Below are 19,788 nucleotides of genomic sequence, written 5' to 3'. Positions count from 1 at the left end.
TGTGGGATAATATATAAAGTACTTGAGGCAGTACCTGGTCAAAGAAAGAGATCCACTAAATGTTAGCTGTTGTTATGTACAGTTAAAATTCTATCCCACAGGCCATCAATGTGGATTCTTATTTTCAGATGTAGCATGAGTCTCTCTGACCTATCATATATACATTATTCATTGATTGCTCCATTTATGCATTCAAAAGGGTATTTATTGAGTCCCAGCACTATACTTGTCTTATGAAGTCACAAAGGACATTAAGATAGAGGTCCTTTCTGTTGTCACATAATATAGAGATTACAAAGGGAGATGGGCTATTCCCTAATAATAATATAGGAAAGAGGTTATGATTGTAGTTTATAACTGCAGTTTCCTTGATCATACTTCTCCTCTATGAAAGGCTACTCTTTTTTTGTGAAGTTATTTCAACCAACACCAATTTTTCACCTCTTGGGAATTTCATAACAGAAAATACACTGAGGAAACTTGATACTAAGCTAAGATCTAATGACCCAAGAGAGCCACATGGTTCTTGGACTTATTTATTCTACAACTGGAAGTTTGTACCTCTCAATCCCCCTCACCTATTTTGCCTATACCCCTATCCATCTCCCCTCAAGCAAACACCAGTTAGTTCTCATGAGTCTGTATCTATTTTTGTTATTGTTTGCCCATTTGCACATTTTATTTTTTTAGATCCATGGCATTTGTCTTTGATCTATTTTACTTAGGATAATGCCCTCTAGGGCCATCCATGTTGTCACAAAAGGCAAGATTTTTATTTTTTTCTTATGGCTGAGAAATAGTCCAGTGTGTGTGTGTATACCATATTATATTTATCCATTCATCTATCAGTGGATACGTGGGTTCCTTCTATATCTTGGCTATTCTAAATGCTACTGCAATAACCATAGGGGTGTATATAACTTTTGAATTGTTTTTGGGTTTTCGTTTTCTTCAGGTAAATACCCAGAAGTGGAATTACTGGATCATACAGTATTTTCTATTTTTTGTTTTTCAAAGAACCTCCATACTGTTTTCCAGAGTGGCTACACCCATTTACACTTCTAACAACAGTGTTAGAACCAGGGCTCCCTTATCTCCACATCCTTGCCACACTGTCATTTCTCATCTTTTTGATACTAGCCATTCTGACAGGTGTGAGGTGATACTGTTGTTTTGATTTACATTCCCCTAATTATGAGAGATGCTGAGCATCTTTTCATGAGTCTCTTGGCTATTTCTCTGAGTCTTCTTTGGAAAAATGTCTATTCAGGTGTTCTGCCCAATTTTTATTTGGTTATTTATTATTATTTTTTGGTGTTGAGTTGTAGGAGTTCTTTATCTATTTTGGGTATTAACCCCTTATCATATAAGTCATTTGCAAATATCTTCCTCCATTCAGTAGATTGTCTTTTTGTTTTGTTGATGGTTTCCTTTGCTATGCAAAAAGCTCTTTAGTTTTATATAGTCCCAATTATTTATTTTTGCTTATGTTTTCCTTAGCTGGCGAGACATATTCAGAAAAAATATTGCAAAGGCCGAGGTCCATGAGTTTACTAGCTCTGCTTTCTTTTAGGAGTTTTATGGTTTCAGATCTTACATTTAGGTCTTTAATCCATTTGGACTTAATTTTTGTATATGATGTAAGAAACTGATCCAGTTTCATTCTTTCTCATGTAGCTGCCCAGTTTTTCCAACAGCATTTACTGAAGAGACTTTTTTTCCCATTGCATATTCTTGCCTCCTTTCTTGTAGATTAATTTACCACACAAGTGTGGACTTATTTTTGGGCTTTTTATTCTGATCCATTGACTTACATGTCTGTTTTTCTGCCAGTACCATACCATTTTATTACCATAGCTTTCTGGAATAGTTTCAGGTGGGATTGTGATAACTCCAGTTTTGTCCTTAAGATTACTTTGGCAATTAAAGGGTCTTTTATGGTTCCATACAAATTTTAGGATTGCAATAAATGCTATTGGTATTTTGATAGAGATTGTACTGAATCTGTAGATTACTTTGGATAATATGGACATTTTAACAATATTAATTCTTCCAAATCATGAGCATGGTATATATTTCCATTTATTTATGTTGTCTTCCATTTCTTATCATTTTCAGAGTACAGGTCTTTTACTTCCTTGGTTAAATGTATTGCTTAGTATTTTATTCTTTTTGATGAAATTGCAGATAGGATTGTTTACAATTTGTAATCTATTTCATTTTTAATGTATAGAAACACAACAGATTTCTGTATATTGATTTTGCATCCTACAATTTCACTGAATTCATTTATTCATTCCAACAGTTTTTTGGTGGATTCTTTAGGGTTTTTTTTATATATTTGTATCATGTCATCTGCAAATAGTAGCAGCTTTACCTATTCCTTACCAGTTCAGATGTCATTTATTTATTTATTTTTTGTCTGATTGCTGCAGCTATGTTGAATAAAAGGGGTGAAGGTGGACTTCCTTATCTTGTCCTGATCTTAGAGGAAAAGTTTTCAGCTTTTCACCATTGGAGTATGATGTTGGTTGTGGGTTTTTCATATATGCCCTTTATTTTGTTGAGGTCCGTTCCTTCTATACCCCCTTTGTTGAGAGCTTATATCATAAATGGATTTTGAATTCTGTGCAATGCCTTTCTGCCTCTATAGAGATGTTCATATCATTTTTATCTTTCATTTTGTTAATGTAGTGTAAAATAGATTGATTTACATATATTGAACCATCCTTGCATCCCTGGAATAAATCTCACTTAATAGTGTTGAATGATCATTTTAATGTATTGTTGAATTCAGTTTGCTAATATTTTATTGAGAATTTTTGCATCTATATTCATCAGGGATATTAGTCTGCAATTCATTGTCTCTTTGTAGTGTCTTTTTTCTGGTTTTGGTATGAGGGCAATGCTGGCCTCATAAAATGAATTTGGAAGCATTCCTTTCTGTTCCATTTTTTGAGTGGTTTGAGAGAGAGAGGTATTAACTCTTCTTTCAATGTTTGGTAGAATTCATCTGTGAAGCCATCTGGTCTTGGGCTTTTGTTCGTTGGGAGTTTTTCGAATACCACTTCAATTTCATTACTAGTAATTGGTCTGTTCAGTTTTTAATTTCTTCCTGATTCAGTCTTAGATGATTATATAGTTCTATGAATTTATCCATTTCTTCTAGGTTGTCCAATTTTTGGCATAAAATTTTTTATATTATTTTTTTTTTAAAGATTTTGACAGAGACACAGGGAGAAAGGGAACACAAGCAGGGGGAGTGGGAGAAGCAGGCTTCCCGCAGAGCAGGGAGCCCGATGCGGGGCTCCATCCTAGGACCCTGGGATCATGACCTCAGCCGAAGGCAGATGCTTAATGACTGAGCTACCCAGGTGCCCCTATATTGTTATTTTTTATAGTTCTGTTTTGTCACTTATAACTTCTTTCATTTCTGATTTTGAGTCCTTTATTTTTTTCTTGATTAATATTACTAAAGAATTATCAATTTTATCTTTTAAAAGAACAAGCTTTTAGTTTCATCTTCTCTTTTTTAGTCTCTATTTCATTTATTTCCAAACTGATCTTTATTATTCCTTCCTCCTACTAACCTTAGGCTTTGTTCTTTTTCTAGTTCCTAGAGGTGTAAGGTTAGATCTGAGATTGTTAGGTTTGAGATATTCTTTTGTTTCTTGAGGTGGACCTGTATTGCTATAAACTTCCTGTATCCCAAAGAATCTAGAACTATACTATAGCCATTTTCATTTGTCTCCACATATTTTTTAAAGATTTTATTTATTTGAGAGAGAGAGAATGAGTGGTGGGGCAGGGCAGAGGGAGAGGGAGCAGTAGACTCCCCACTGAGCAGGGACCCGCCCCCCCCAACACAGGGCTCAATCCCAGGACCATGAGCTAAGCTGAAGGCAGACACTTAAACAACAGAGCCACCCAAGCATCCCACCACATATTTTTTTTATTTCCTCTTTGATTTCTTCTTTGACCCATTTGTTCTTTAGTAGTATGCATTTTAGACTCCATATCTTTGTGTTTCTTCCAATTTTTTTCCTGTAATTGATTCCTAGTTTCACACTGTTGTGGTTGGAAATGATTTCATTCTTGTTAAATTTATTGAGACTTGTTTGGTGGCCTAACATGGGCTCTATCCTAGAGAATGTTCCATGTTCCCTTGAAAAAGGAGGTGTATTCTGCTAGTTTTATTTTTTTATTTTTATTTTTTTTATTTTTAAGATTTTATTTATTTGAGAGAGAGCACATGAGAGGGGGGAGGGTCAGAGGAAGGAGCAGACTCCCCGCCGAGCAGGGAGCCTGATGCGGGACTCGATCCAGGGACTCCAGGATCATGACCTGAGCCGAAGGCAGTCGCTCAACCAACTGAGCCACCCAGGCGCCCATTCTGCTAGTTTTAAATGGAATTTTCTGTATAGATCTGTGAAGTCCATCTGGTCTAATATGTCACTTGACGCCACTGTTTCTCCACTGATTTTCTGTCTGGATATTCTATCCATTGGTGTAAATGGGCTGTTTAAGTTGCCTACTATTATTGGATTACTGACAAATCTCTCCCTTTTTGTCCGTTAATATTTGCTTTATATGTTTAGGTGCTCCTATGTTGGGTGTGGAGATATTTACAAATGTTACGTCTTCTTATTGGTCTTTTTATCATTATCTTTGTCTCTTGTTACAGCCTTTGCTTTAAAGTCTATTTTGTCTAAGTATTGCTAACCAGCTTTTTTTCTCACTTTCATTTACATGGAATATACTTTTCCATCCCTTTACTTTCAGTCTGTATGTGTCTTTAGGTCTGAAGTATTCTCTTGTAGGGCAGCATATAGATGGGTCTAGTTTTTTTTTAATCTATTCACTCTATGTCTTTTGATTGAAGCATTTAGTCCATTTATAAGGTAATTATCAATAGATATGTATTTATTGCCATTTTTAAAATTGTTTTCTGGTTGTTTTATAGTTTTTTTCTTCCTATATTCTTTTGCTCTCTTCCCTTACAGTTTGAGAACTCTCTTTAGTGTTATGCTTCAATTACTCTCACTTTATTTTGGGGGGGGGGTATGTATGATAATTTTTTGGTTTGTGGTTATCATGTGGTTCATATATAATATCCTAAGTATATAGCCATCTATATTAAGTTGGTGATTGCTTAAGTTCAAACATGTTCTAAAAGCACTAAATTTTTACTCTCCATGTTTATGTATAATGCCATATTTTATTTTTATTTTATGTATTCCTTGACTAATTTTTGTAGCTATAATCAATTATACTAATTTTGCATTTTAGCCTTCATACTAGCCAAATAGGTGATTAATTTGCTACCATTAATGTATGTTTGCTTTTACCACTGAGATTTTTTCCTGACATAATTTTCTTATTTCTAGTTATGACCTTTTATTTTCCACTTGAAGTCTCTTTCACATTTCTTGTAAGACTCCTGTAACGTTTGTCTGGGAAACTTTTTCTCTCTCTTTCAATTCTGAATGATAGCCTTGACAGGTGGAGCATTTTTGCTTGTAGGTTCTTTCCTTTTAGCACTTTGAATATCATGCAACTCCCTTCTGGCCTGCAAAGTCTCTGCTGTAAAAAAAAAAAAAAAAAAATCAGCTGATAGCCCTAGAGGGTTTTCCCTTTTATGTAATTGTTGGTCCCTCTCCTGATGCTTTTAAGATTGTTTATCTTTAAATCTTAGTGTGGGCCTCCTTAGGTTTAACTTGTTAGGGGCTTTCTGAGCTGGATGTCTCTTTTCTTTTCCAGGTTAGGGATGTTTTTATATTTTTGGTTCTGACTGGTTATTAATTTTTTCTGTTTCTTCTGAGTTCATTCACTCACCTCTCAAGTTCTGTGAGTATCTTTATGACCATTACTTTCAACTCTTTGTCAGGTAGTTTGCTTATTTCCATTTTGTTTAGCTCTTTTTCTGTGGTTTTGGGTTTTTTTTGTTTGTTGGAATATCCTCCTATGTCTCCTCATTTTGTCTCTATGTTTTTATTTATCAGGTAGGTCAGCTATATCTCCTGATCTTGAAAGTAGTGGCCTTACGTTGAAGGCATCCTGTGGTGCCCTGTAGTACAATCCCCTCCTGGTCACCAGAACCAGGTGCTCCAGGGATGTCCCTTGTGTAGGCTGTGTGCACTGTCCTGCTGTGGGCACAGTGGTGGGTAGGGACTGCCCTAAGAGGCCTGGTTACAGCTACTATGGACATGCTGGTGTGTGGGGTTAGCTCCCCAGTCCCTAGGGCAGGGTTTTCTTTGGAGGGACACTGATTCCGGCAAGGGCCACCTGCCAGGTGTTGTGGGGCAGTAGTCTCTTTGAGGGGTTGCTGTTCCCAACTGAGGTTACCTGGCCAGTTATGGCAGGACAGGAGTCCCTTTGGAGGGGGCTGGAGAGGGTAGATTATGTAAGATGGATCTGTTGAGGAATGATGGGGTGGGGCAAGTGCTGCTAGCAAGTAGAGAGTTTCAGAACTGGCTTTTGCAAGCATATAGCCATCTAGGCTGAAGTAGGGTAAGAAAAATGGGGCCCATCAGCACTTCTGTTCCTGGAGAAAGCTTCTGCAGATTCTGACACCAGTTCAAAAAATCTCCTTCTTGTATAACCCAGGCACTTATCAAACTGGTTCTTCTGTGCTGGAATACATGGTGAGTAGTATAGCATGCTGGCTCTTTAATTAGAAGTGGAGACTTGGTTTCCTCTGACCTTTCTGGCTCTCCTAGAGTTAAGCCCTGCTGATTTTTAAAGCCAGACATTATGGGGGCTCATCTCAGTGCAGGCACCCAGGGATGGGGGTGCTCATCCCCTTGTTCCTCCATGCTTGTCCTATCCCTCCCACTTCTGGGTAGTCACAACAGTAGTTTGGTTCCTAACCATACCTCTTCCCTCCTACCCTTCTCCCTTCTTGATGTGGCTTTCTTTTTATGACTTTAGCTGTTATAGAATATGTTCTGCCAATCTTCAGGTCATTTTCAGAATGAGTTGCAATATATGTAGTTGTTAGACCTTGGATCCTGAGGTCACCATCCCCAGGGATATACCTTCTACCACACCATCTTCTTTCTATATAATAGATTTTTAAAAATTCATTAATCAGAACATGTCACATAGCTCATTTCCTCTATTTGATACCCTTAATGGATTCTCCTTGTACTTTAAATAAAGTGTGAACTCCTTTACATGCTCTGCATGATATAACTTCTGTTATCTCAGCATCACTTTGATACCTTTGTCTCTCCCCAGGTGCTAGGTATTCTAAATTTTTTTAAAAAGATAATGTGTCCCTTCCTCAGTATCTTCCTTTATTTACTCTGCAATTAGTCAGAAGTTGGTGTCTTCTAACTTTTTAAACTTCTCCTTAAATATCACCACCTCAAAGATGTCTTTCCTCAGTATCCCATCTAATTAGGTTTTCACCATCCCTGCTGTTCTCCATCACATAAACCATAATTTGTAATTATACTGTCCTTTGCCCCCTTGATTTATAGTGTTCTCTGTCACTAAAATATAAGGTACATAAGGTCAGGGAACATGTCTTAGTTTTCAGCATATACTCAGTGTTTGTCATAGTAACTGATACTTGGTAAGCAGGCAATAAATATTTGTGGGCAAAGTGAATGGGTTACAGTTAGTTATGCCTCCTTTCCCATTACTGAGGTTGCTTATCAGAAGTCACAAAACAAATTTGGTCTCAGTAATGACTCAGTTACCCAACTTGCTGATGAGGTCACATGATCTGTTTTACTGTACCTTTCTTCAGGTATCACCACTGTCCTGACAATGACCACCCTCAGCACCATTGCCCGGAAGTCACTCCCCAAGGTCTCCTATGTTACAGCAATGGATCTCTTTGTATCTGTTTGCTTCATCTTTGTCTTCTCTGCTTTGGTGGAATATGGCACCTTGCATTATTTTGTCAGCAACCGGAAACCAAGCAAGGATAAAGACAAAAAGAAGAAAAACCCTGTATGTATCATTTCCCATTGGGATCACTGAAATTTTTATGTAAAGGCCACCTGATTTTGTTTTGGCTTGGTCTTAGCCTGTCTGCAGGCTAAGCCTCAACACTTTGGGCTCCAAAATGAAAAGAGAATGTATGATTTTGACCAGGCCAGAAGAATTGATTCACTAAGGCATACTCTTATTCTCATTTCACAGGGATTATAAACGTTTCTGAGACATGCATTTATTCTAGGTTTCATTGATTGTCATCTTTCTGCTCCCTACTATAGCATTCTTAAATTATTGGTGTTTTAAATTAACATTTTCATTCAAGGCTTTCCATTAGGAAGCCTGAATGTTCTTGAAGTTTCAAAGATTACCACACTTTTGCAAGTAATTGTGTGTGTTTTACCACAAGAAGATACAATTGGTTTCATACTTAAAAAGTATCGTTTTTAAATGAAATGGATCATCTATTGTTTGGGCAAGTTACTTAGCCTCCCTGTGTCTTTGTTTTCTCATATATAAAATGAGTATTATAAAAAATATATAACTTAAAGGGCTGCTGTGGTAATGAAGGTAAAAAGCATTACATGGTGCCTTACACATTAAAGTCCTTACCATTAATAGTTGATGATGGTTGATGTTGATGATTTATACAGTTACCAACCTGGATTGATTTCAATGATTTGGAAAAAGGTAGGATGACTTCTTCACCTTGTCACCAAACTTTAAATAGAGATGATAAGGCACAAATATACAAGCCTAATATAATTATCCTTTAGTATGGATGTTGAAGAGAGCAAGTAGCTACTCATTTATGCACCTGAGTATAGTGGCTGTCTGGCTTCTAGGAAGCCCCATTGAAGTTAAGGTCTATTCCCTTCTAAGACAGGGGCAAAGGAAGTCACCCTAGCTTCCTGAATTCATGCTTTCCTGGTCGGTCATAAAGGCCATGAAGGCCTTGATATTGGCTAGCGCTCTGACCCACCAACTTTAGGGCAACTACATTTTAATGAGGAAATACAGCCGATTCTAGGTTGAAGCCTGATCTCCAGGAACGCTGGTGAAATTCTACAAATGGCATATATTTATCTGAATGTAAGAATCTGTAACAGGTAAAGAAAAAAAATCATTTCCCAAATATTCACGATGCTTTATGCAGTCCTTTCCTTTCCTGTTTGCCTCTCTATCTTTGCATTTTTTCTATCCTTATTTTATTTTCCTTACTGTGTTTTTTTTTAATTATTATTTCTCCCCATCCTTCACTTTCCATTACATTTTTCCCCAAGAAGAGGGTTCTATGACACTCAGCATTATTACATGCCAGCATTAACAAGGATGTGAGGGTAAACTTTTAAACAAGAGTCCTTTGGAAAACGCTCTTCTGCCCTTTCTAACAGCTCTATCATTGCAGAGGGGATTAAAGAAACTGAAAAAATCAAATTATCTGAAAATTTTATGGATTTCCCTCTTGTAAGCCAATTAGGCTCTTTCTAGTTGTGATAAATCATCTAAGCTGTGAATGAGAAGCTGAAATTTCCATTAAATATGCCCTTTGGTTCATTGTGCTAAGACTTACCTAGTAAGGCCTCCTTGATGTTAATTAGAAAATAAAATCACACTTTTATACAGGGAAACCAGGCAGTGGAAAGCTTCCTCACAAGTGAACAACACTGGCTTCTGTAGTTAGATAATTATGGATTAAATTATTGAAATCCCCAAATTCCATTTTCCAAATTTGGGCATATACTTTATTCCAAGCCCAGAATTGTCCTTCTGTGTTTATAATTTCAGTTCATTTTACTGTTTTTAAAATGTATTTTTAATTTATCATTTTGTCTTTTTCTTCTTTTTTTTTCTTTTAATTAAAAAAAAAATGCAATTCTCTTTTCTGTCTACAAACCCAAAGCTTCTTCGGATGTTTTCCTTCAAGGTATAATGTTTTTGGAATGAAAATTTACTGCATGCAACTGCTGAATTTAATTATTAACGCTTACATGGTGTTTCGATTTTTTTTTTGTTTTTTTAGTGAGTAGATATTTAAGCATTCTACAAGAGGTAAGACCTTTGAGATGAAGAAAGTTCTATAGATTTCTAGACTACACTAATTTGCAGAGGTTTGACGCTATAAAGCTATAAGCTCTAGGACATATCATTAGAAAAGAGGGTTTCTTTAAACATCAAAGTCAAACCTTATCCTCCCTTCTCAGATAAAATTCATTGACTGCACCTACCATATATACTATAAATGCTCTTAAAATGTAACTCTGTAAATCCTAATTCAAAACAGGATTGTTTTTTGATAAGTAACTTTTTATAATCTCCATTGTTCTGAATTTTGAACCTATCAATTCTATAAAACTTTGAAATGCTTTAAGTTAAAACACCCATCCCTTCCATTTAGGATAATCCAGGGGCCTTTTGGCTCTATCATGCGATAATGCAACGATTTCTGATAACTTAGAGACACTAGGGTTCATATTTATAATAAATATCCTAAACTTAACTCCTCCGAATTAATCATTGTGATTTATTGTACTTTCATAATTAATAGGGCAGCAAAGATTAAATTATCATTCGATTCATTGGTATTAGTTTCTTCTCAAACAGTAAAAAGGCAGTAGCCTTTTTTTTCCCAATTTTCACTCACATTAGGTAAACATTGCTGACATTCTGAAGCTTCTAGATGCTGAATGGTAGACAAAACACTGTATTTCTTTAAAACATAAGCCATACCATTTGTGGTATAAACTCAGAAAACTCCTATATTTATATATATTTTAACATTTAATAGAGTTTAGTACATTTGCTCAGTGTAATGGGATTTACTATTTGCCTATAGGTAAGCATGACAAAAAATTTGAGTTCAAAATTGATGCATTTTATTTCTCTGTTCTACTCACATGCAGCACCATTAAACGCCTTCATGTAACCAACCTCACATCTAATATTTACTAGAATAAGATTCCATGTAGTTGTTTGATTTAAATCTTTAAACTTTGAGTTCTTTTGGTGTTCAATCTTCTTGCTATAGCTATTAGCTTGACGGTATTATTTTCAGCTGCACTGCTTAAGCTCAAAATTTGAAATCTGCAAATGTGCTCTCCTTCTAAGTTCAATTTTACCATTGTAGATCACGATTTCATAGCAATTCCTGAGTACTCATTTTCAGATTCATCATTCACCTTGGTGACATTGTGGAGACCTAGTCTAGGATTTATGAAGTATAACTAACTCTTCTTCCCTACCCTTGTCTCAGGCCCCTACCATTGATATTCGCCCAAGATCAGCAACCATTCAAATGAACAATGCCACTCACCTTCAAGAGAGAGATGAAGAATATGGGTATGAGTGTCTGGATGGCAAGGACTGTGCCAGTTTCTTCTGCTGTTTTGAAGACTGTCGAACAGGAGCTTGGAGACATGGGAGGATACATATTCGTATTGCCAAAATGGACTCATATGCACGGATCTTCTTCCCCACTGCATTCTGCTTGTTCAATCTGGTTTACTGGGTTTCCTACCTTTACCTGTGAAAGAGGTATGGGTTTTATTGATGTGGTCTTATTCACTAAATCTCATGGAGAGAAGATGTCCTTTCTAAGTCCACTTAAATAATCCCCTGTATGGTTTATGGTCATTTTGAATTTGTTTCTATGTTCTAACCTGCTAAATTGTATTAATGTCCTATTGTTTGCCCAACTCTCCTGTGGTAAGTGTAATTTGAACTTTAATGTTTGCTGTGTTTCAAACCTGCAAGGCAAAGTGAAATTAGAGCAAGAACACTAGATCTTTTTCAGCTACAATGATTGAAATAGTGGAAGCCGTGACTACTTACTGTGGTGGTGTCCTTAATCAATTCAAAATACAATTAGATGCAAAAGGTCCAAAACTGTACCCTATGTTCATTTGGGGGCAGGTTGTAATAAATTTGGTCCCAGTAGGATATCTCCCTCATTTGAGAAAAATCACAAGTCACTTTAAATATAAGAGCCTAGACTAGAAATCTATTACACCTCTATCCCAAGATAGGAAGAAAATTTCCTCCACATCACATGTACAATGATGTAAATATTTAAATACCGTAGAATGCTTCAAGTTTAATGCATGCATCTCTTTAGAGCCAAAATAAATGGAATGAAGTTAACATCATAAAGCATTGTCTTTTATTCTGTGTCTTTGGGCTATAAAAGAATCATGAATGTAATTATAAGGGTTTGGGTTTGGAATTGGAGGGAGGAATTTTCTCTACCATCTCCCTCACGCATGAAGATTCAAACAGCTTATTTTTTTTTCCATGTAGGACATATTAAAACACTTTAAATATAGACTGAATAATTGACATTTGCCACCTCTAAATATGCCCAATTTCATAGAGTATAAAGTAATTGTATGTGCTTGCAGCTACTTTATCTTCCTTTAGGATGATAGATTATAACAGAATTTATTCTCCATCTCAAGATCTGCTTCTAGTGATTGTGAGTGCCTTGTGGGCAAAATCCTTGTAATTTCCTCTTTGGATCCTCAGCACCTTATATAGTGCCTGGCACATAGTTGGTGCTCAACAGGTATGTTTGGAAGTGAACTGGCTTCATATGCTTCTGTGAATCTCTTTGAGCCAGCTGCAACCAGTGATTCATCTTTTCACATAGGTATTGTCAAATGTTATTTGGTCTTGTGAAAATTAACAGAAGGATCCAAAGAGCTTTGCCTAAAATAAATTTTTGATAATGAGCAAAAATAGCCAAAGTCCATACTTCTTTTAAAATAATACTTAAGTCCTATGTTTATGCACAGAAATGGGCCTACTAGGGCATAATTAGAGTTTGTATATTTTTTCCCAGGTTTGGGGATGAGTTAGCTTTGACCCCATCCACAATTCCACTTGAAGACATGACAGGCAAGGGCAGGATTCATACCTGACTGGTGTTTAGAATGTTGTATTCTATGCTCTGTTAAAAAAAGAAAAAAAAGAAAAAGTACTGAAGATTAATTTTTAAAAATTGAAAGAACAAATGAATGACTTACATGGAGGTTGAACCTATGACTGTGGCCTCATTCAAGTATGTGATAATCACATGAAGTGGTTGTCCCAGACTTCAAACATGATGAGTTGAGCTCCAGCTTCATGTACTCATCCTGAATCCTTATTTTTCTAAAATAGCACCCGTTGTCAGTTCTTCTTTATGGCAATCATTTTTCTAAGTTAGAATGCAATCATAGCCAGTATTAACTTGATAATCTAAAAAGAGCAGAAAAGAAAGAGTGGCTTTGTTATGAAACTGTGTAAGGTCCTCATTGAGTTATCTGGATGAATCTTGAAACACATTCAGCTGCCACTTTTACAAACCTTTAATACATCAGTGCTCTAGTATATGACCTCAAACATGTAAATAGAATTATTTTCATGTTTTGAATTGTTAACATATTTAATGTTGACTCTTTGGGAGAGTTGTTGGCAAATTTTCAATGGTAAGAAACACATTATTGTCAACTTGAAATGTATTCTGTAATGGGGACACTCAAAAAGCTAGCTTTCCAATGTGTGCATAGTACTGGCAATATGAATATATATGTAATCTAATTCTTAATTATTAGCTGCTCCCCATCTATGTATTTAAAAAACCTTTTCACAAAGGGAATTGCCTAATATGTGGACTTTTACAATAAAAATGCTGCATTCTAATTGATGGTTGCATGTCAGTGGTCTGGCTGGACTTGTAAAAATTGTGACCCATCTTTCCTGTAGCATTCCCCAATGCTGCCTTCCCTTTATGTGAGCTTTATTTGTGTGCAGTGTGATCTTATTATGCATGGTGATGCTCCTCACTTCAAAGAAATTAAGAGATATATTTGGGGGTATGGAATGGAAAAAGAAGGAAGAAATGTCACCAAGTAAGTAAAGCTCAAACCTCAAAACTTGTGGTGTGGTTAAGAACATGGACACTGGTGTCAGACATAATTGTGATCCCAACTCTACTATCTACCCGTTGTTTGACAATTGTCAATTCTTCCTTTATAAGCCTCCATTTTACCAGCTAAAAGGTATAATAATGCCACCCCATGTAGTGGCACTCAGCCCTCAGCAAGTGGTCAAAAGTGTCTTCCTTCACTTCCAGGGCCCATAGTATTCTGTTGCCACGATCCTCTCACCTCCATCAGATCAGCTTTCCTTAAAAAATCCAGCAATACTCATGTATGTCTTAATGTGATTCTACAGTATGAGGTTTCATTTTTAAGGAGTATTTGTATTGCAAACATTCCTTTAAACTATAGGTTGAAGATCTGAGACTCTCTTGAGAAAATCTTACACATTAGTTACTTTTAAGGACAAAGAACCTTTCTCTGTATCCCCAAAACTTAAAAACATAGGGAGACATGCTCCAGAGAGAGTGTTATATTTCACTGAAGTCTTTTGAAATTCTCCAAAGAAAGTAGCATAATCCTTTACAAGCACAGCTGCCTGTCATTCTCTTGGCTCTTCATGGCTGTCTGCATCCAATTTAAACATCTCTTTCTCACTTTCCAGACATGTTAAAAAAATAGCTTTCACTTAGATTGTGTCTTCTGTCTAACCCAATGCCCTTATCTTTAGCTGAGTACATATTCATTATATGGCCTTCATCCCCTCTTTTAAGTCTCAATATTATTCTGACTAGTAGCAACATTTTTTTGTCTCTGGTGAAGGTCAAATTAAATTAACCAAATGATGTGGTCTTTGAGGATTATGTCAAAAATTGCTATCTCTATGCTTTGTCACTACGAATTTTTGTCAAATGTGTAGGAGTAGGGAGAATGACCTAGACCAAAAGCTCTGCTATATTTTTTACTGCTGGTTGAATTGCCCAAAGGTCACACAGCCAGAGGGAGAGGCATCTGACCATTGCTCTTTCTACTGGGCCTTACAGTGTTTCAGGAGTATTCTGGAATACTTTCTTTCTGTTAATACTTTAGGATCTGCCAAACTTGAAGATGCATTCTTTCTTTGATCTTGACCTCACTTTATTTTATTGCAATGAGACAGAAATTTTAGAATACCCAGAAAAAAAGATAAGATGATAAATTTTGCATTTCTTTCATTCTCTACCTAATGTAATGATCAATCAATAGTCAGTGTTACCTACTGCTTTCAGAATTCTGTTTGAAAAAAGAGATCTCCAGTTATCTGAAAAATTCCAGACTCAGAGTTGGCCTTTGTCCCTCAGGGCTTGAGACAATGGACAACCAAAGAGTTTCCCATGACTAGTCTCTATAGGCTCATTATTTCTACCAAATCAAGAAAGTGGTAGAACTTATTATTACTTGTTCTGAGGTTAAAAATCATAGACCAATTGTAAATCCAGTTATAACTTTCTTCTGCCATATCTGGGATATAAATAAAAGGTTTCCCTTATTATTTGTATAACAAAATGGCAAAGCAGAGATTCTTGTTCCAGCTTACCTAGGTTCAAATCCAGGCCCTTTCAAGACCTATTATACCTGAAAATGGGAATAATAATGGTTTATAACTCATAGTTTTATTATAAGGAGTAACTGAGTTAATACCAAAGAGGGACTGGATATTAATAATTTTCCTCAGCACATATATGAAAGATCAGAAAAGAAAGGGCACAGGATCATAGTTTACCTTGCCTAAGAATAATGATTATAATTTATGAAGTGAATTACTATATATTCCCACTTTGTGGGAATAATAAACATCTTTACTGATATAACATGCTTGGGAAATTCATGTACATGAAGAAAATTACAGAGCCAAGTATTGGTGAGTAACTATTCCCAACTGGAACAGTATCATTTAAATTGCCATAGATGATAAATATAAATATACATGTAGATAGCTTTTAAAAAGTAAAACATGATTTTCCTTAAAAATATGGAAATACCTAATTGGACTGCTAAATAAACATAAGTGACATTATCAATAGCTGTGTAGTTGCATTTTAATATAGTATGTTTTTCCAGTATAACTAAGCTAATAAGTTATTTTTTAGCTAAATTTATAAGATCCTTAATGAAATGAACATGAGGACTTTTATTGCTATAAAAAAGAAAAAAGTGTCACTGGACCAGGGATAGAAAATTCAACTCACATCTGGGGATTTTCTGACTATTCCTATTTTGGTCCCTTCTAACCCATCTTAATTCTATCACTCTAATGTTCTTAATATCATCTAACATTCAGACTCTCCTAAACTGTGTCATATCTCCACACAGTTGTCTTGACTCATTTGTCCTATTTCCTCCTTGAGTCTTTTCCAAAATAGTGCCATATTACTAGAATGCCTTTCTCTGTTCACACAGTGAACAGTTGCTAATTAAAAATTCTACCTAGTCCATGAAGCCTTTCCAATATGACTAAAGTATGATAGGCTATTTTATTTCTTCCAGTACTTACTGGGATTGTTGAGTAGCCTAATCCTAATGTTTACCTCAGCTAAATACTTAACATTTATTCAATCCTCTTAGTAAGCAAATTTTAAATGAACAATTCTGTGACAAGAATCTGATATAAATAATTCAACACCATTTGCACCTTAAATCAGGTTATCTTCTATCTCCCTGCTATATAAATTTGCCTTTTAGTTTTTTTTCTGTTATTTGTTTTTTTTTATGGGTCCCTCATCAAAGAAGTTTTGATTAAGCATCTATAAAATCAATTTAATATAAAGCTTTCAGTAAACACCTATCAGGAGCCTCGCAAAGGGTACTATGAGTATAGGAAGAAATAAATTTTAAGGCATTCTCTGCTTCAAAATGCCCATAACATGATAAAAGAGTCAGATAAGAATGCAAGTAACTATAATGAACTGCACTAAATAGTTGCAGATAGAAGAAATTATTATTCTAATTGGTGAAACTAGAAAAGATTTTCTCTGTAATACAAAGCATTCCACCATATGTGAGGAGAACTCATTACTGCTTTAAAACTTTCTGAACACAAATGAAAACTTTTTAGAAAAATATGAAAAGCTGCAAAGAAAAAAAATATCCTTTATCTACTAGCAAGAGTTAACCACTAAAAGCATCATTTATTTTTTTTCTTTATATAGTGAGATAGATGGATAATAGAGGTATAAACATGATATGGATATAGGTATAGATATAGATCTGTTTTATAGCCTGATTTTTTTTCACACAGACTTGCATGTATGTATGTACATATGTAACAGACATTTTCTGGCATTCTATTGTTATATCATTCAGCTGTATCGTAATTTAGTCAGTCCCTATTCTGAAAATTTACATTATCACTTATTTTTATTGTTATAAATAATGATACAATGAATATCTGTGTACCTCTCCCACAGGCACTGTGTATATCTCCCACTATTTAAGTAGAATAAATCTCTAAAAGTGGTTTACTAAATAAAGTATATGCATTTAACAGAGTCCTTGAAGAAATCAAATGGTACACTAGGGATAAATGAAGAAAAATTAATGAAGGGGTTATTCACAAAGATGTAGGCAATGTTAAGGTTCACCAATGAAAGGATGGTGTAGTACCATGAGAAAGCCATTATGATCTGCTTCAGTTTCCTATTACCACTGTATCAAATTACCACAAATTTTGTTATTTAGAACAGCACAAATTCATGATCATACCTCAAAGTCGGTAGTCTCACTGGCTAAACTAAAGATGTTCTCTGGGCTGAGTTTCCTCTGGAGGCTTTAAGGGAGAACCTGTTCTTTGCTTTTTCCAGGTTCTAGAGGCTTCCTTCATTTCTTGGCCAGTGGCCTTTTTCCACCTTCAAAGCCAGCAATTACACCACTCCAAACTCTGCTCCCTCCACCATACCTCTAGTTCTGACCTCCTGCCCTCCCACTTATAACGACCATTGTAACTACACTGGGCCCACCTCCATGATCCAGGATAATGCACTCATCTCCAGACTCCAAACTTCATCACATCGGCAAAGTCCTTTCTAATAAGTAAGGCATATTCACAAGTTCTGGGAATTAGGACATAAACATCTTTGGGGTGTTATTCTGTCTACGACACCACTCTAGTCCTGAAAGTGCAAGAGGAAGGAGTATTGGAACATAGAAAATGCCATAGAATAGAAGCCACATAACAGGAGCTGTGATTTTAGATAGATGACATAGCCACTGCCAAACAGTGGCCAGGCAGGGAGGGAGGGTGGGAACAAACACCCAGAACTCTCTCCTCTCCTACCTAAAGCATCCCAGTGGTCAAACCAAATGGAGAGTAGAAGGCAAGGAAACCCAGATAGTGTGGGCTACAGAGATTAGCCTCATGGGGTATACCTCATGGTGAGGAAGGCTGGAGAACGGGTCTAGAGAAAAAGAAACTATCCAGCAAATCTCCAAAAATTAGTACATGTAGTGCATCGCAAAGCCTCTTCATTTGCATCATAGTCATCAAAACTCTGATTATAAAGGTTAAATTTAGGTCTTTTCAGTTGATGCCTAATCCATGAAGAAAAAGTAGTCTTTGAAGGGAATCACATTGGAGTACTAAAAACTGATATATTTTACACTCTGTATTCTGTTCAACATGAACAACTTTCCAATTGGCTTTATAATAGTCAAGGAAATGCCTTCAGGAAACTGTTTTGGGGGAATTAATGTGGGCTAATAGCTATGGCCCTCTTGTGAGCCCCATGGCAAATGTCCAAGTCAGTAAGTGATTTATAGGGTAAAGCAGCCTGGAGCTATCTTAACAAAATGTGGATCTTCTGAGCCAATATTTCTCATCCGCTATTGCTCAGTTTAAAAAAGAGACATGGTTTCTGAGTTAGGAGTACACCAAGTGTACAATTCTATACTGGGCTGATGCTAAAATTAGCAAAGCCAGAGTCCTCTTTCTGTAAATAAAATGACTATAGGGACAATTGAGACTTTATTGGATACAATTTAACCTAAAGTGACTACAAATAAAACCAGACGGAAAATGGATCAATTTATAGACCCTCTGAACCCAGCACTCAACAGGGTACAAGACTACAACTTCCTTAGTGAACAGTGTTCTGACTCCCTTGAAAGTGAGAAGGAACTGAGTGCTCATGAAGACCAGATCTGAACCCTGCTGAATAGTAGTGCAATTATACTCGGTACTTAAATTTAGTTCCTTTTCTCTTTTAAGCCTCTACTGACTCTGTCTCTCCCTTTTTAATCTTTTAGTTTTTTACCCCCAAAATACTTGATGCCTTTGTAAAGTAATGAAGATGTGATTCAATTCAATAAGTATGTTGAGTCCTTGCCATCTGCCAAACACTGCACTGTGCTTTGGAGATATGATAGAAATTGTTGGCATAGGCTTTGTCCTTACAGAGTTTATACTGTATTGCCAAAAAAAAAAAAAGTATTGTATTTGAAATTCAGTAGGTGGTGAGAATTATTAATGTAAAAGGAAAGCTCTAATCACAAAATCCTTACCTCTCCCCAGATCCTATATAATTTTATATATATATATATATATGTATATGGTTTCTTTCATTAATTTTAATATACAATTGATCCTTAAAAATTCAGGGGTTTAGGTACTGACTCTCTGTGCAGAGAAAATAAGCATATAACTTTGGATTCCCTCAAAATTTAACTACTAACAGCCTGCTAATGTTGACTAAAGCCTTACTGATGATATAAACAGTTGATTAACATATTTTGCATGTTATATGTATTATATATTATATTCTTACTGTAAATTAAGCTAGAAAAATGTTATGTTAAAAATCATAAGAGAACATTTACAGAACTGTATCAAAAAATCTGTGTATAAGTGGATGCAAACAGTACAAACTTGTATTATTCAAATTTCAACTGTATTTATATCTTTTCTGTCTATATTTATATTTATAAGATACAGATAGAAAACAAGACTAGA

The 19,788-nt window shown here is 35.7% G+C and overlaps 1 protein-coding gene across 5 annotated transcripts in view; it reads left to right on the top strand.

The window, feature by feature from the left end:
* The window catches only part of GABRG2 (gamma-aminobutyric acid type A receptor subunit gamma2), a 102,744-nt gene extending 90,689 nt beyond the window's left edge, over window positions 1-12,055 (top strand). For 3 of the 5 annotated variants that reach the window (XM_045901791.2, XM_045901786.2, XM_045901782.2), the window contains exons 8-10: window positions 7,757-7,962; window positions 9,851-9,874; window positions 11,201-12,055. In XM_045901791.2, the coding sequence (XP_045757747.1) occupies window positions 7,757-7,962; window positions 9,851-9,874; window positions 11,201-11,476 (506 nt within the window). In that variant the 3' untranslated portion in view covers window positions 11,477-12,055. The remainder of the gene's footprint in view (window positions 1-7,756; window positions 7,963-9,850; window positions 9,875-11,200) is intronic. The other 2 variants (XM_045901784.2, XM_045901788.2) reach the window with 1 other exon arrangement.
* The last annotated feature ends 7,733 nt before the right edge of the window (window positions 12,056-19,788 follow it).

Source organism: Mirounga angustirostris, unplaced genomic scaffold (genome assembly GCF_029215605.1).
Source record: "Mirounga angustirostris isolate CCGP_5_RB_7025 unplaced genomic scaffold, mMirAng1.0.hap1 SCAF_7, whole genome shotgun sequence".
In the NCBI taxonomy this organism is placed as follows: Eukaryota; Metazoa; Chordata; class Mammalia; order Carnivora; family Phocidae; genus Mirounga; species Mirounga angustirostris.
Note: the sequence above shows the minus strand (reverse complement) of the source record. Positions and strands in the feature narration are given on the sequence as shown.